This window comes from Lissotriton vulgaris, unplaced genomic scaffold (genome assembly GCF_964263255.1).
Source record: "Lissotriton vulgaris unplaced genomic scaffold, aLisVul1.2 SCAFFOLD_329, whole genome shotgun sequence".
Classification (NCBI taxonomy): Eukaryota; Metazoa; Chordata; class Amphibia; order Caudata; family Salamandridae; genus Lissotriton; species Lissotriton vulgaris.
The window spans coordinates 1409996-1426341 of NW_028241434.1; the positions used below are offsets into that span (position 1 = coordinate 1409996).

General features: G+C 43.8%; 1 protein-coding gene across 2 annotated transcripts in view; it reads right to left on the reverse strand.

The window, feature by feature from the left end:
* Window positions 1–1373: 1373 nt before the first annotated feature.
* LOC147671296 (von Willebrand factor C domain-containing protein 2-like) overlaps window positions 1374–16346 on the reverse strand; it is a 92499-nt gene continuing 77526 nt past the window's right edge. The window contains exons 3-5 of one of the 2 annotated variants that reach the window (XR_015303641.1): window positions 8435–8564; window positions 1934–2437; window positions 1374–1863 (exon numbers count right to left, since the gene is read on the reverse strand). Coding sequence is in view for 1 of the 2 variants with exons in the window: in XM_086948095.1 (XP_086804221.1) it covers window positions 2250–2437; window positions 8435–8564 (318 nt within the window). In the remaining variant the exon portion in view is untranslated. Of the gene's footprint in view, window positions 2438–8434; window positions 8565–16346 lie in introns of both variants that reach the window. The other variant, XM_086948095.1, reaches the window with a different exon arrangement.

The window sequence follows — 16346 nt, forward strand, 5'->3', positions numbered from 1 at the left end:
TATTCACAGAAGTTAGGATTTTGTCTTAAGACAGACTTAAGACAGACTTAAGTTAGGATTTTGTCTTAAGTCTGTCTTAAGACAAACTTAAGACAAAATCCTAACTTCTGTGAATGCCAAAAGTAGTAAATGCATTCTGCGAATACCAAAATAGTAGTAAGTTTAGGATTGAGTCTTAAGTTCATTCTAGCTAGGGCCCGATTCACATAATGAACTTAAGACTCAATCCTAAACTTACTACTATTTTGGTATTCACAGAATAAACTTACTACTTTTGGTATTCACAGAAGTTAGGATTTTGTCTTAAGTTTGTCTTAAGACAGAATTAAGACAGACTTAAGACTGACTTAAGACAGACTTAAGACAAAATTCTAACTTCTGTGAATACCAAAAGTAGTAAGTGCATTCTATGAATGCCAAAAGTAGTTAGTGCATTCTGTGAATACCAAAATAGTAGTAAGTCTAGGATTGAGTCTTAAGTTTATTCTGTGAATCAGGCCCTATGTGAGGTCATGTCCAGCAGTCAGAATGACAAGCAGAGATCCAGAGGGACAGGCTCAAGTGTGATGAGAGGGATCCAGCAAACTAGACACTGCAGTCAGTGTGGTATATTTACAATGCCCAGAGGCACTTTGATGCTGCCGGAGCATCACTTTTGTGATGCTGCAGAGGCGCAGTGTGCTGGCACATATTTACAAGGCCACGCAAAGCCACCCTGCCTTGCTTTTCCTGGCGTCCAAAATGTGCAGTAAGGCAATTTCATACTCTGTGTGGAAGGGGTGTTCCAGGGGTGTTGCTGTGGAAGTCCCCAAACAAAACATATGGTTTTGACACTGTGCCAGATTTACAACATAGCATAAAGCTGGGGCAGTGCCAACACTAATGCATTACCAAAGCTGACATAACAAGGAGAAATGTTTAAATTGAAGGTGTCCTTCCTGCACAAAAACAATTATGCCAACAAGACAGACAACCTTGCACCACAGTGCAAGGGTGCCTGCATTGGTGCTTGGCTGCAGTTTGTGTACCAGAGCTGGCATAAAGGACAGGAATGCACCGCAACTTGTAGATACAGTGCATCCCTGTCCTTTTCTTTTGAAATTGGGCAGCAGAACTTGAAGGCTTGCGGGCTGCCCTATGCCAAAATATTGTAAATATGCACCAGGCTCTGCAACCAGTGTGACAGAGAAAGTCCCAGAAAAGGCAGGATCTGCATCCGCTGTGATAGCGGTAAGACCTATCAAGGTAAGACCTTGCTGACAGTATAAATAGTTAGAAAGGCAGATGGGCCAGTCCTCTGCACTTTGTGTCATGAAAGAAAATTGAACGAACAGGATCCCTTTTTTTTGAGATGTGGAGGAAATAAGACAACATTTTGGTATTTAACATTTTGTTTACCAATAAAAAACAGAGAGAAAAACAGTTACAAGGGCAATGAGAAATCATAGAAGCATAAACAAAAATGAGCCACAGGGCATTCCATTTAGCTGCAAACAAATTTACACAGAAGACAACATTTCCCGATAGGGCATTCATGTGGTATAATGCATGAAATCTGGACTTCAACCTATTTCTATACCCACACCATTTTGTTAGAGACACTATTCTACAAGACTCTGGGCCAGATTCACAGAGCTAACTTAAGACAGTTTAGGAGTCCTAAAGTTAGGAGTCCTAACTTTACTACTACTAAATTGAGAAAAATCCTGATTTTAAGACTTTCGGTATTCACAGAAGGCATTTAGGAGTCCTAAAGTTAGGACTCCTAACTTCTGTGAATACTGAAATGAATAAGTGCTTTCTGTGAATATCAAAATGGTTGTAAGTTTAGGATTTTGTCTTGTTAGTTCTGTGAATCGGGCCCTCCGCAGCCACATTTCCATTCTCCGACTTATCTTATAGTTACAAAGTTAAAAGGAATTCTGGTCAGTACATACATGGAAACTACCAGAACAGCAGTTGTACCATCAGCTTCCACCTCACACTTCAAAACTCTCTCTAGAAGGCACACTAATAGGAGAGTAACAGAACGAAAAAAGTAAAGTCCAATAATCAAAGTCTTGGCCATGGACAGGGATAAAACTTTGGAAGAAAAATATATAAGTAGAGCAAGGCAGAAAGAACATGTCCTCTAGTGGTAATGTTGTCCTAAGTCTCCTCTGCTCAGACCTTCCTTTGTGTTTCTTTCTTCCATATACATCCCAGTCCTCTGGGCCAGTTGCCAGTGGCAGCGGAGAGCTAACCTCCTCCTACGAGTTGTGCCCTCCCTGGTCAACTTGGCAGTTCCGCATCCGCTCACACTTGGCCACACGGTTTCCTTCCCAGTAGCCAACATCCTGCCCATCATGACAGCGACACTTGGTGCAAGAATCCACCCAAACGTACTCTCCACCAGGAATGACCTGGGCCTGGGAGGCATCGGCGTAGCAGTTGGGACCTAGGCGAAGTGTGAAAGAAAGAGAAAAAAGTCAGCAAGTGAAATATTTTCAGACACCTTTTTTTCCTAGTTAAGATAATTCCACTTGTATTGGCTAGATAATATGGTTTGAAGAGGTTTGCACTGTTTCTATGGTTGTGTCTAGGTTCATTACTGTTTAATGGGGTTTTGAGAGTGCGGCTGGGATCTTAAAATGCAATTACAGAGAAGATGGAGCAGAGGGGCTGAAGACTTTAAGAAAAACATCCCCAAAAACATATACGATATAAAGTTTTGTTAATTACTTGTATTTGAACGTACATTTTCTACAATGTCTTCAGGATGCAAATGGAAGTTGTGATTGTAGGGAATGGAGAAGCACCAATATTTCAGAGAACCTACTTCAGAGTAACTGTTGCTCACTGGGCAGTCCCTCTACAGAACTTATACTACAGCACTAAGGGGCAGATTTACGAGCCCCGTGTGCTACATTTGCGCCACTGTTTCGTCACTCCTGTGACGCAGTGGCGGTGTAAACCATGCGCCACATTGCGCCCTATTTACAACGTGACGCATCTAGGGAGATGCGTCACATTGTAAAAACCTGCGTCAGGTTTCATGTGGGCATTCTGGCGCAGGTCGGTGTATTCCATCACAGGAACGCCTCGGAAAAGTGCCTGAATGAAATCTACAAGATTTTACTCAGTCACTTTTCCAACACCGCTGCATCAAAACCTTGCGCCTGCTTGAAGCAGGCGTAAGGTGTGATGCACCATGTTGAGGATAGGCCAGGTTGGAACAGTGCTGGAGTGCGCCTGAGACACAACACCAGCACTGCGCCAACCTTAAGCCAGCAGATGCGACACGCATCTGTTTATCCTTGCACCATGATGTGCCGCATTGTAAATGCAGTGCATCTGTGGTGGCGCAAGGGTAAACTTGCGTCACGCATCTTTCCTGGCGCATACCTGCTGATTTGCAGGGATGTGCCAGGAAATGTAAATCTGCACCCCTGTGTCTTTCTTGGAGACAACTCATCTCTTTCTTTCTGGGACAATAGCTGTGTGTTTGTACCTGGGAGAGATCGATCTTCTTACTCGTAAACTAGGAAACACCTTGACTAACCCGTCACAGAGTCTCTCTCAATATGTTTTACATACTGCCTTTGAGACAGCTTGGGGCATATTATCAAGGGCATTATCGCTGGTTTAGCAGGACTTTTTCCCGCTAAAGTGGCGATAATTTTATCGCCCTATTAGCAAGCTGTCGCTAACAGCAGTTAGCAACAGCTTGTAGGCGATAGCGGCCGGTTTGAGGCCCGCTTTGCATGTCAGCGATATTTATCGCTAATGACATGCAAAGTGGGTGTACCCAGACTGTTAGCGACTGAAAGCAGTCACTAACATCGCTATCTCCTATTATCAACGCAGGCGAAGCGATATAAAAATTTGCACTAAGCGTGAATATCGCCAAAACCTAACGCCTGCTCAGACCACTTCTTAGCCTGTATATCCAATGGGAGGTGGTTATTCAGATTAAGACCCTATTGGCGATAATGTCTGAATATCGCTGGATTTCCAGCGATATTCAGGCATTGAGCCGCTATCGTCGGATATTTGATCACATTTGAGATAAACATTGCTAATAGCACGTTATCTCTGCGATAAAATACAGCGATGCACGGCGATGAAAAAATAATCGCTAAGCTCATTTAGCGATAATTATCGCTAATTGTTGCTAATATGCCCCTGTCTCTTTTCATTCTAAGGAAAAACGTAACCATAGAAACCTGAGGCGGGAGAGCCAATCAACCCATTCATCTCTTCAACACTGACTTCGGCCCTCCTTTAACTTTGGGTTATATCTGTTCTATCAACAAAATTCACTTAGGCATGGAACATAAAATATTTTTATGAACTGACTTAGGACCTCATAGTGTCTCCGAACAAAAAACCATCTGATTTCTGTAGGAAATTTTCAATCTAAAGCAAAATGTTGTGCTATCCTCAAAATGGAAAAAATGTCCATTACCATCCAGTTTTATTTCAGAATGTTAGTATTTCCTAGTTTTCATCACCTCAGTATTCCATACACAAGATCCAAAGAGGGTAATCATGCACTGAGAAATTAAGGAAGCAAAAAGCATAGGGATACATGATCCTAAAAGTCAAGAACTGAGACAGTTTGTGAAGGGCCTCAGATAAGCTGTTCCACAAGATAGCTACATTGCAGAGTTTCTTCTTACCCACACAATAGCTACACATAGATACCAGACTCATGGGGAAGAATGTGTACATGGAGCAAAGAAATCTGATAAAATGGGATCTTACATGTTAGGTATCGTAGAGTATTTTCATATTCCGACTGAGAAAGCACCTTGTATTCATTTACCAAAGACATACACTCCCTGCATCCTTTCTGAAGAACCACTCCTCCGTTCACCACTAGAAGGCTGATTCCGGGTGAGTCGGTCTTCCTGTTCACAGTGGAAACCCATTCTTGCAATATAAAAGGGATTACAAGTGTCCCAATAATTCCAGGCACATTTTCATGTGCTAGGAGCAGATGGAAATATGCCTGGACGCTACTAACCAACTGAGGGAGATTAGATAGCTTTGATTCCTTTTGGCAAGGTTCACTCTATACAAAAACCATATACATACATCCATACTAATATAATAAAGAGAGAGCCCAAACCTTTGAGGCGGGTAATCTCAGGAACCACAGCACCAATCACAACACCCAATACAGCGTTGGAAAGGGCAGTTGCAGCAGAAGGACATAGGCTATGCAGACGCCCACCATATACATTTAAAAGGTAAAAGAACCGTGCCAGAAAAGTAGTCCCTTGTGGGCGTGTCTGCGTTGTGCTGTGGGCATGTGCTGGGGGCGTGACAAACGCTGGAGGCGTGTGGTACGTTCCGCCCTTTGGGCTGGACTGTTCCCATGAGGCACAGGGTCAAGGCTGATTTGCATATGGCCATGTCTGAACTGGGGTGGTGTGGAGTGCAAAAAAACGATGGATTTAGGCCCAGATCTCTGTACTGGGGTGAATGTATGACATTGTTCTGCATTTTGTCCATCAACTGTTGTTTTTGCATTTGTCACCCCGAGTGGGATGGGTATGCTTAGACGTGAGTCCCATCCTCTCCACACCACTGGAGTCAAGTTATCCTGGTTGAAGATGGGCGATAGCCAGAAACCGGTCCTAGGATGCTTGATTCTGGTCCAGGAAAGACATGGCTTGGCAGTTTGGGCTGGACTGGTCCCATGAGGCACAGGGTCAAGGCAGGTTTGCATATGGTCATGTCTGAACTGGGGTGGTGTGGAAGTGCTAAAAAATGAAGGATTTACGCCCAGATCTCTGTACTGGGGTGAATGTATGACATTGTTCTGCATTCTGTCCATCAACTGTTGTTTTTGTGTTGTGCCTTTCATGCCATATCTCATATGATGGGCGTGGACTGTGGGCGTGTGCGGGGCGCGGGATTACGGGAAAATAAAAGCGAGCATTGTGACAAATATTTCATTGTTTTTTCTTCCCAGGTTCTGTACATTCCAGCTCCGGGTGTCCACTCTGCTCCATTTAAATACCCCTGCACCCCATAATCATAACCCACCCTTACTCCTTAAAATACCCCAACACCCTTAAACACTAACCCATCTTAACCCTATAAATATACCCTGTACCCCAAAACCCAAACCTATCCCTAAACCCTAAAAATACCCCTGTACCCCAAAACCCAAACCTAGCCCTGAACCCTATAAATACCCCTGTACATCAAAACCCAAACCTACCCCTGAACCCTAAAAATACCCCTGTGCCCCAAAACCCAAACCTAGCCCTGAACCCTAAAAACAGCACTGTACCCCAAAGCCCAAACCTACCCCTGAACCCGAAAATACCCCTGTACCCCAAACCCCAAACCTAGCCCTGAACCCTTAAAATACCCCTGTACCCCAAAACCCAAACCTACCCCTGAACCCCCAAACCTAGCCCTGAACCCTAAAAATAACCCTGTACCCCAAAACCCAAACCTACCCCTGAACTCTAAAATACCCCTGTACCCCACAACCCAAACCTAGCCCCGAACCCTAAAAATACCCCTGTACCCCATAACCCAAAACTATATCTGAACACTTAAAATACCCAAACACCCCAAAAGATATACCTCAGTACCCCAAAACATATACCCCTATACCCATACTTACCGTATCCAAACATTTAAAAAAAACATGCTTTTACCATTCATGCATTTACAACGAATTTCGTTGTAAATGTATGCGTGGTAAAAGCATATAAAATGTAATGCCATGCGCTATACTGGCATTGCGGAGTCATGGTACTTTCGTAATGAAAGTATGCAGAGTGATGGTATGCGGAAAGAAAGTTGCGGAATAATGGGTGTTTAACTTCCCCCGGTAAGTACATTGGTGGCACGGCGGCCCACATCTCCAGCAACATACTTTTCACCACCCATTTGAAAAATGCACAGGTCTCTCTCATTGATGGCCAGCACCGACATACACTTTTAGACACACCTCCCGCCACAAGTTCTAGAATTGCGAACTTTAGAGCTGGGGAGCTACGTTCGAATCTCGGCATCAGCTCAACATCCTGTGATTCCAGGCAAATCGCTTTGTCTCCCCGTGCCTACCAAAAATTATTGTGTTCTTCTGTAATGTAAATTGTGCTCATGCCATGTTGTCGAGTTCGCACTATATAATATTGCAAGGAAAATAAAGTAGGGAAACTCGAGTTCACACACTACTGAACGCGCACTCTTAAGTGCATTAGCAGTGCACTGTGAATCGGAGCGTTTCACAGGCCTGTCACAGATAAGAAATGCTATCAAAACGAAATCCTACAAAACAATAAACTACTGGCCGGCAGCAATTCATACCCGTACAACGGATGTATGACGTTACAACGCATACTTTTACTCCGCATACCATTACAACGCGGTATTCACAACGCATACCACTACAACGCATAGCGCTTTGGGGTGCTGGATAGTGGTAAGTATAATTTACTATTCTAACTCCAGTCCCCGTGGACCCTAGGGAAGGTGTTGGATAGTAAATTAAACTTACCTCTTATCCTAGAGCGCCCCCCAGCGCTATGCGTTGCAATGGTATGCGTTGTAATGCCTGCGTTGTAGTGGTAGTGCGTTGTAAAAAATGTGTTGTAACAGGTGAATACCCCGTACAACGTCGGGACGGGCTGCTAGTGCATACATACATGAAGAATTGTTGTGGTCTTGAATACTATCCTCCAGCCCCAACACTTGGGAAGGACTTCCATGGGCGTTGGGTGGGTGTTTCCATGCAACTCCCATGAATTTTTTACACATTCACAGATTTACCAAAACTGGTAGACCTGTGAATGCTTCAAAAAGATACGCCTTCTCAGGTGATGAGTAACAAGGAGAAATATCTTTATTTCTTCTTGTTACTTCCTCTTTCTGTATATATACCCTGCATTCTGCAGCACACATAGAAAGAGGAATATGCCTCGGGGGATTGTTTTTGTTGAGGAAGGCGCCCCTTTCTGCACAAAAACAGCAAAGCATACAATGCAGGCACCCTTGCACCATGGTGCAAGGCTGCCAAAGGGGCGCCAGCGCAAGGCAAAAGGCAGGAATGCCCAGTTTTGCCTTACATTTGGCACATTCCTGCCATTTTCCTGTCAAGCAGTGAAGCTCAGCAAGTCACCTCGCTGCGCTGTACTGCATGACATTCTGGTAAACAGGCCCACAAGCTTTTCACCTAGTTTGAATCCCACTAAACTGGGATATTTAATCTTTGCTCCATTTTACACATCTCACCTTTTTCAGCGAATCTGGCTGTTTGCGACTGAAAAAAAGCATCTTACATCTGGCCCCACAAGAAGAACCATTAGCCGGCATCAAAGGCTCACCTACTGCATATTCCTTCAACCTACTCACAGAAATACATGCAGATAGGATAAAGCTGCTATGCTGCTCAGGAGAGGGGACCAGGTCCATGTGCACTCACCATCCTTGCACTTGGGGCAGCATTCTCCCTTCTCGTACACTGGATTCACGCACGGTGGTGGGGCGCAGTCTGCAACGAGGCACCGCGCAATTCCATCCAGGTCACAGGAACACTGCTCGCACTCGGACGGCTGAAAAGGTAAGCAGAAGGGTGAGCAGGAGGGGAGTGTTCAACAGTTAGCACAAGAGCACTCACCTTTCTGGATAAGGATCCAGAAAATTTGTCTTACAACAAAAAATATAAATCAACCTAGGAGATTGTGTTATGTACAACAGGCTCATGAATAAAGCTGTAGAAGTAGGTAACGTCTGAGGTCATTCACTCGTTAATATGCTCTCCTTATAAGTCTTTAAATCTTAGAAATACTGATATTCATAAAAATGTATTTATTGGTTATTGTACATATAATCTATGCTTCAAATGACACACTGTTGCACATGTCTGCAAAAAACATGTAGTTTCGTTTGTTCTCCATTTTCCTGCAAAAGTTCCCATGAGGCACACGGTCAGACTGATTTGCATATAGCCATGTCTGAACTGGGGTGGCAGAGTGGGCTAAAGAACGGTGATGGATTAAACCCAGATCTCTTGACTGGGTGTGAGTGTCTGATTGATTCAGAAGCTCCGTCCATCACCAACCCCTTTTGTACCGCTTTTGGCCGCCATAAGTGTGGCAGGGTATACTCAGACGTGAGTCCCTTGCTCACTTTGCCACTGGATTCAAGCAAGCCGGGCTGAAGACGGCTGGAATGCCAGAAACCGGTCCTCGGAAGCTTGTTTCCGGTCCAGGGAAGACATGGCTTGGCAGTTCGGGCTGCACTGTTCCCATGAAGCACAGGGTCAGACTGATTTGCATATAGCCATGTCTGAACTGGGGTGGCAGAGTGGGCTAAAGAACGGTGATGGATTAAACCCAGATCTCTTGACTGGGTGTGAGTGTCTGATTGATTCAGAAGCTCCGTCCATCACCAACCCCTTTTGTATCGTCAATCCTTAAGCCTGCTTCAAGCAGGTGCAGGATTTTGACGCAGCATGGACCTAAAAGTGACTAAGTGAAATCTTGTAGATTTCACTCAGCCACCTGCGCAGGATCGTCTTCTTGTGACGCAGGGCTTTACTACGTGACGCATCTCCCAGATGCGTCACGTTGTGAGTACCCCGCACCATGGCGCTGGATATGCGCCGCCGCTGCGTCACAACCACGGCGTTAAAGAGGCGCAAGGGGCTTGTAAATCTGCCCCCCAGTATTTAGGAAAGCAAAAATTAAGCACATTTTGTAATTCTGAAGTGAGATGAAAACAAAGATTTTAATAGTATCAAAACAAATTAAGACACTTAAATTGGTGGGAAACAAATGATAAATGATTACTGAAACTCGATTTCTACACATCATTTTTGTGCAATATAGTTTTATCAGTAAAACTGAATGTATACTTCTTTGTTTACACTGAAAAATGTCTCCCACCTCGATTTCATTAGAGCCACGTGGGTCGCAAAAATTGGGTTGTGGTTCTAAAACGTTTGAAAACGACTGAACTAAAGAATAAAAAAACGTGAATGATGGAATGCTTGAATTGATCTGAGCCACTGGAAATTACTTTGGGCCGTATCCCTGTCCATCATCATTTTGCTCAACATGCCAACTCAGTTCGGACCCAGCCATATGCAAATCAATCTTGACCCTGCTCCAATGAGAACAGTCCAGCCTGATCTGTCAGGCCAGTTTCTCCCTGAACCAGAACACAAGTGACTAAAGTATACCAAAATGCTTTTGTAATGTACAAATCCAATTTTTGTCCTATATAAACTTTTATCCACTCCTAAAATAGACTTTCAACCCCATACAGATTCAATATTTGCAAGCGGTGAGTTGTTGGGGCCCCTTTTAAGTACTGCATCAGAATCATATTTATCATAGTTTAATGACCGAAAACCGATGCACAACAATGAATCATTACTGACTTCCTAGTTAGGTTAGAGGGGTATTCGCAAAAGAGAAGGGGTCTACTTGGGACCCTGTCCCCTTTATGAATGTAAAAAAAGGTTTGTTGAAGTAGACGATGAGCCTGAGGAGCACCGCTACCACTCAAACAAACTTTATTAAAAATCAACTTTGTTTCCTAAATGCAACACCAGTCTCCGTGTGGGACAGAGAAATTTAGGCAATATACTCAATGACTGAATGCTGGCCACTCACCCATTTTACTCCAGCTATTTTTTGGCTAAGGAACGGAGGCCCATACGACTACTAGGTTTACATCCGCACCCGGGCTGTAAATTGCGGCCCAGGGGCGGAGCTTCTGGCCCGGAGGCGGAGCTTCCGGCCCAGAGGTGGAGATTTCAGCCATGGCTAAATCCCCACCTCCGTGCCAGAAGCTCTGCCTCCAAGCCGTAAGGTCCGTCTCCGGCCGCAAGCTCTGCCCCCGGGCCAGAAACTCCGCCCCCGGGCCGGAATTTACGGCCCGAGTGCGGACGTAAAGTTAGTAGTCGTAAATCCATTCTGTGAATACCAAAAGTAGTAAGTGCATTCTGTGAATACCAAAAGTAGTAAGTTTAGGATTTTGTCTTAAGTGAATTCTGTGAATCGGGCCCCTAGTCTACATCTGGTCCTGAAGACCGATGCCAGATACAAAGGGTGGAGAGTCACTCTAGGGAAACAGATGTTTGAGGGTCACTGCACAAGGAAAGTGTGGCAGTTATAAAGCTCTTCCGTCATTTGCCGCTCAGATACCCTAACCAAGCTCTGTGGATCAGGTCACTTGCACTAATATAAACCAATAAACTACCTGGGAAGTTCCAGAATTCTGAGATCAGGCCATCTGGTGAAGTTGACAGGGACTTTGGCAGAAAAGAATTGCCTTTCTTTATCAGCGGTCTATCTTATGGGGATAGAGAATGGGTATGTAGACAGTTTGAGTTGAATGTTCCTGTGGTCATTGTCTCTGTGTCTTTGCACGTTTGTCTGAAGCAATTTAAGAGAAGTTCAGAACACCATGGCTTGATCTCTTTGCCTTCCTCCAGAATTCTCGTCTGCTCAGTCTCTGCTCTCTCTTTTCATCTTCAGAAGCTTGGGGGCAAAATGTGATGAGTATTTACTGGTCTGGGGGCTGCTATGTGCATTTGCTCATCTGCAAAGTTCTTTGAAAGATCAGGGGAAATCATTTGGATAGCTTGATGATTGCTCCAATGTTGGGTCAATGACCACAGTTCCCACTCCTTTACAAATGGACCTTGAAACCTTTGCAGTCTAATTCTTTGAGACTGCTGATCTTAAAGGTTGTCTTTTTAATGGCCACCACCTTCAGGTGATAGGTCGGGGGAGATCGGTGACTTGTTCTCATGGGGCCTGATTCACAGAATGAACTTAAGACTCAATCCTAAACTCACTACTATTTTGGTATTCACAGAATGCACTTAATACTTTGGCATTCACAGAATGAACTTACTACTTTTGGTATTCACAGAAGTTAGGATTTTGTCTAAAATTTGTCTTAAGACAGACTTAAGACAGACATAAGAGAGACTTAAGACAAAATCCTAACTTAAGTCTGTCTTTAGTTTGTCTTAAGACAAACTTAAGACAAAATCCTAACTTCTGTGAATGCCAAAAGTAGTAAGTTCATTCTGTGAATACCAACATAATAGTAAGTTTAGGAATGAGTCTTAAGTTTATTCTGTGAATCGGGCGCACAGTCCTTTTAGAAGAATGTTTCCTGACAGATTGGTTTTGAGACCATAAACCTCCTTACTGTCTAGGGACGCTTCTTTTTTTCTGAAGATCTTGCACTTCAGTCCATCCTTCTATTGCAGAGCAAGACACTCTGCGGCATACCCTTGACCTCCATAGGGCATGGTCTATATATCTGGATAGGACGTCTTCATGCTGCCACATAGATTAGCTTTTGTTTTGGCCATGAAGAGCCATTGCTCGCCTAGAGCTACTTTAAGTAGACCGATTAGGTGGTCTTAAGCCTTGGTTTATGAGACAACAGGAGTGCCTCTTACATCCCTAGACAATAGTTATTTTATTCAGTGTCTCCTCTTCTTGGGCTATTGTTAGAAGAGCGTCCAATAAAGACATTTGCACGGCAGTCACTTGGGCGTCCCCTCATACAGTCATCTCTCATAGGTGGCGCATGGAGGGAATAGCAATATCATCTTTTGGTTCTTCGGTGTGGCCCTCCGTACAAAGATGTTGGACAAGCTGTTGATGTATGTCAATGCATTCATCGCTAGGTGTTGTATAGTGTCCTGTCGTGTCATTTTCTTATTGCATATTTGCATAAATTTTTCTTTCATCTTGGGTATGGTCTTGTGACGTAAGGACTGGGAATGAGGAAGACGGATGAGGAAGTACATCTTGGTTTACTCACCAAGAACTCTTCAGTACAGTGAGTCCTAGTCTTCATTGTCACAGCCATATCATAAGGGAAGATGAATGCTGCCAGGTATGGTGTGAAAGTAAAATTGCCTAAGCTAACGATTTCTTATTGTTTCTTGGATATCAGGAAGTTGTACGGCCAACACCCCCTTACCCCCTTATCAGAACAAGATAGAGGATTTATAGAGTTTCAGCCCGGTTTGATCAGGTGTTTAATTTTGTATAGTATAGGTGAAAGCGGTACCCCTGTCGGGACAGAGCTCATGACAGAAGGACGGTGTCGAGGACTAGGACCTGGAGTCACACAGGTTACTGGTTAGCAATCTGTGCAATCCGTTACAAATAAGATATGGGATGCCCTTGGAACTGGATTGGCACTTAGTGCTGTGGTCGGCAAAATAAGGCTGTGGTACTGTTTAGGACTTAAACAAGCAAAAGCAGGCACTTTACCACTTAAAGGAAGACCTTGAAAATCCCGGTGGTCTTGCATATGCACGAGGTTCATATAGACATAGGTCCATATTCATGAAGCCTTTGCGTTGTCCTTGAGTCATACAAGGATGCAAGAACAAAGTAAAGGCTTCTGTAATATAAGCCAAAAAAATAATTCCCTTTGGGCGAATTGCCATAGATACATAAATTCTCACAGACAAACGAATAGACTCACCAATATCAAAGTAACAAGGAAGCAATGAAAATAGTAAAAAAAAATTTCAATACAAGTGAAAAGACTATAGTAAAAGTAAATCTTTGGACAATTTATTAGCATACATTATATTTGGTTAAAAATTGGGAAACACATACAGGACGAAACAATAATAAATAAAATCAACATTCCAATAAAAAGGAGCTACAGGAAAAAGGACTAAATTCAAACAAAACAGTTATTTTGAATTTTCCTTAGTTTCTTATTCCAAATTCACTCCTTGAGCATCGACGCGTTTCGGCGGTATAGTTAGTATATAACCGCCTTCATCAGGGCAATTGTACAAATGTTTCCCAATACTTCTTGGACAAAAAGAATCACTCAAAGTATGATAAGGGGTATTCTGCCTCCTTTTCCCTTGCAGGAGATATTCGTCCAGCGAATTATCTTCTTAGCATGTACAATATTCTAGATAAAAATGGCTTAGGAGGACACAGCAAAATCATATCAAAGTTTCATATTTAACAATGCATCTAGTCTGATGGCTGTGATAAAGAGTTAAAAGTTATATGAACCTAACACGCGGTAGAATTGTGGAAATATGCACAGGATATCGATTCCCAGATAAATTCAAAACGTTATGTGGTCCCAGGATACGGGAAACACCGAAAACACGGAAAACACGAGGTTCAAGTCATAGTGCCTATCCTTATTGCTAATGATATAGCTTGCCGCTAGTAGGACCAGAGTGTATCATGCGGGACGTTTATATGATTTTGCTGTGTCCTCCTAAGCCATTTTTATCTAGAATAAAAGGAAAAGGAGGCAGAATACCCCTTATCATACTTTGAGTGATTCTCAAAACCCTGCGCCTGCCTGAAGCAGGCGTAAGGAGTGACGCAGCATTATAGGCATAGGGCGTCCCTGAGCATTGCTGGAGCCGCGTCACGCATGCACCGTCCTTATGCCACAGGATGCAACAAGCATCGCCCTATCCTTGAGCCAAGGTACGCATTGTAAATGCGACGCATTCGTGGTTGCGCAGGGAGGGAATCGCGTGTCGCATCTGTTCTAGCGCATCCCTGCTGATTTGCAGAGACGCGCTAGAAGTCGTAAATCTGCCCGCTGTGTTTTACGGTATTGTTTAATGAGATGTAAATGATGATTTTAAGGTTCGTGATGTTGATTTTATTGGTAAAATTACACTGACACCATCCGATTGCTGCACTCCATCAACCAAGGTTCTGCCCTTCAAAGAACACCTCTTCTAGAAGTAACCTCTTCGACTGCTTCCTCTCATGGGGCCTCATTTATGAGGCTGTGTGTCACTTTTACGCCGCCGGTGCGTCACTTTTTGTGACGCACCAGTGGCGTAAAAAATGCGCCTAGTTGCGCCATATTTACAAAGTGACGCATCTAGGTAGATGCGTCACTTTGTAAACCCCTGCGCCACATTATACCTGCGCCAGGTGTAATGTATGCAAGGGGGGCGTATTGACACAAGGAAGGGTCGTAGAAGTGACGCAGTGAAATCTATGAGATTTCACTGCGTCACTTTTAAGACGCTGTTGCGTCAAAATCTTGTGCCTGCCTCACAGCAGGCATAAGACTGACGCAGGCCCTTTCACATGGGGATTGCCCCATGTGAAAGGACGCATTGCTGGAGTTGCGTCACTTTTGTGACACACTCCAGCAATGCGTCACTTTTGCGCTTACAGATACGTCAGAAATACTGACGTATCTGTAACTCCTTGCGACATGATGCGTCATACCTTAAATATGACGCATCAGGAATGTCGCAAGGAGTGCGCACTGAGAAGTGACGCATCGCTGCTTTCACGCAGCGATGCGTCATTTCTCATAAATGAGGCCCCCGGATGCCAGCGGGAAACCCGCGCATTTGTAAACCCAACCCACCCTGTGTGCCCTTTTACTTATACTGCGACCGCTGCTTTGTAGCCAGCTTGGCACTTCTCTAAATGCCCAGAGGTACATCACATGCAGGAACACGTGAATAATGTCTGCGGTTTGGCTCCATCTTGTTAGTTTCTTGTTTTTAAGTGTTGTCAAGAGACTTAAAATCTGGCACATAAACCACATGAGATTTAAACGCATATGTGGTATTTCTGCAGCAGTTATAATATCCAGACCCTTTCCCAATTTCGCAGAGCTTTACAGTTAGCACCATGCACTAGAAAAGTTTAAAAAAAAATTTTTTTTAAATGTGACATCACCTGTCACTGTCTTGCATCCACCGTCTCAGTCTCACCCTCACCGAAAGTAACTTGCAGTTGCGATGCGGCCAAGAGCATATATAATACCCACCAGATGGCGCCATTCTCCCACAGTAGTTATTCACGCATCCCGTCAGCTGCCGAGAGTTGTGACTTCGAAACTGGGTTGATAGTACTGTGTAGGCGGGGCCAAGTGTACTATGCCGGTCAGTAGGGATGAATATGCAACAATGCTCTCGACTATCTGAGGTATTAGGAAGGTAACTCAGGGGCATATTATCAAGACAGCCAATAAAATTATCGCCGTTTTAGCAGCAGAAAACTGCTGCTAAAACGGCGATAATGGGCTTGATAATATGCTCTATGGAATTCCAATTGTTAGATGTGAAGGACATCTAACATGGGCTTGAATTGGAATTCCATAGACCATATTATCAAGCCCATTATCACCGTTTAGCGACAGTTTTCTGCTGCTAAAACGGCGATATTTTTTTTGCCTGTCTTAATAATATGCCCCTCAATGTGTTAATACATCTGCGCAGAAATCTGCACGGAACCTGTGATGTTTTAAAAATATATTTTTTTAAATCTGCATGTTATTTTAATTGATTTTATTAAGCACTCGAGTACCAAAGGGTGTATTGGGCCTAG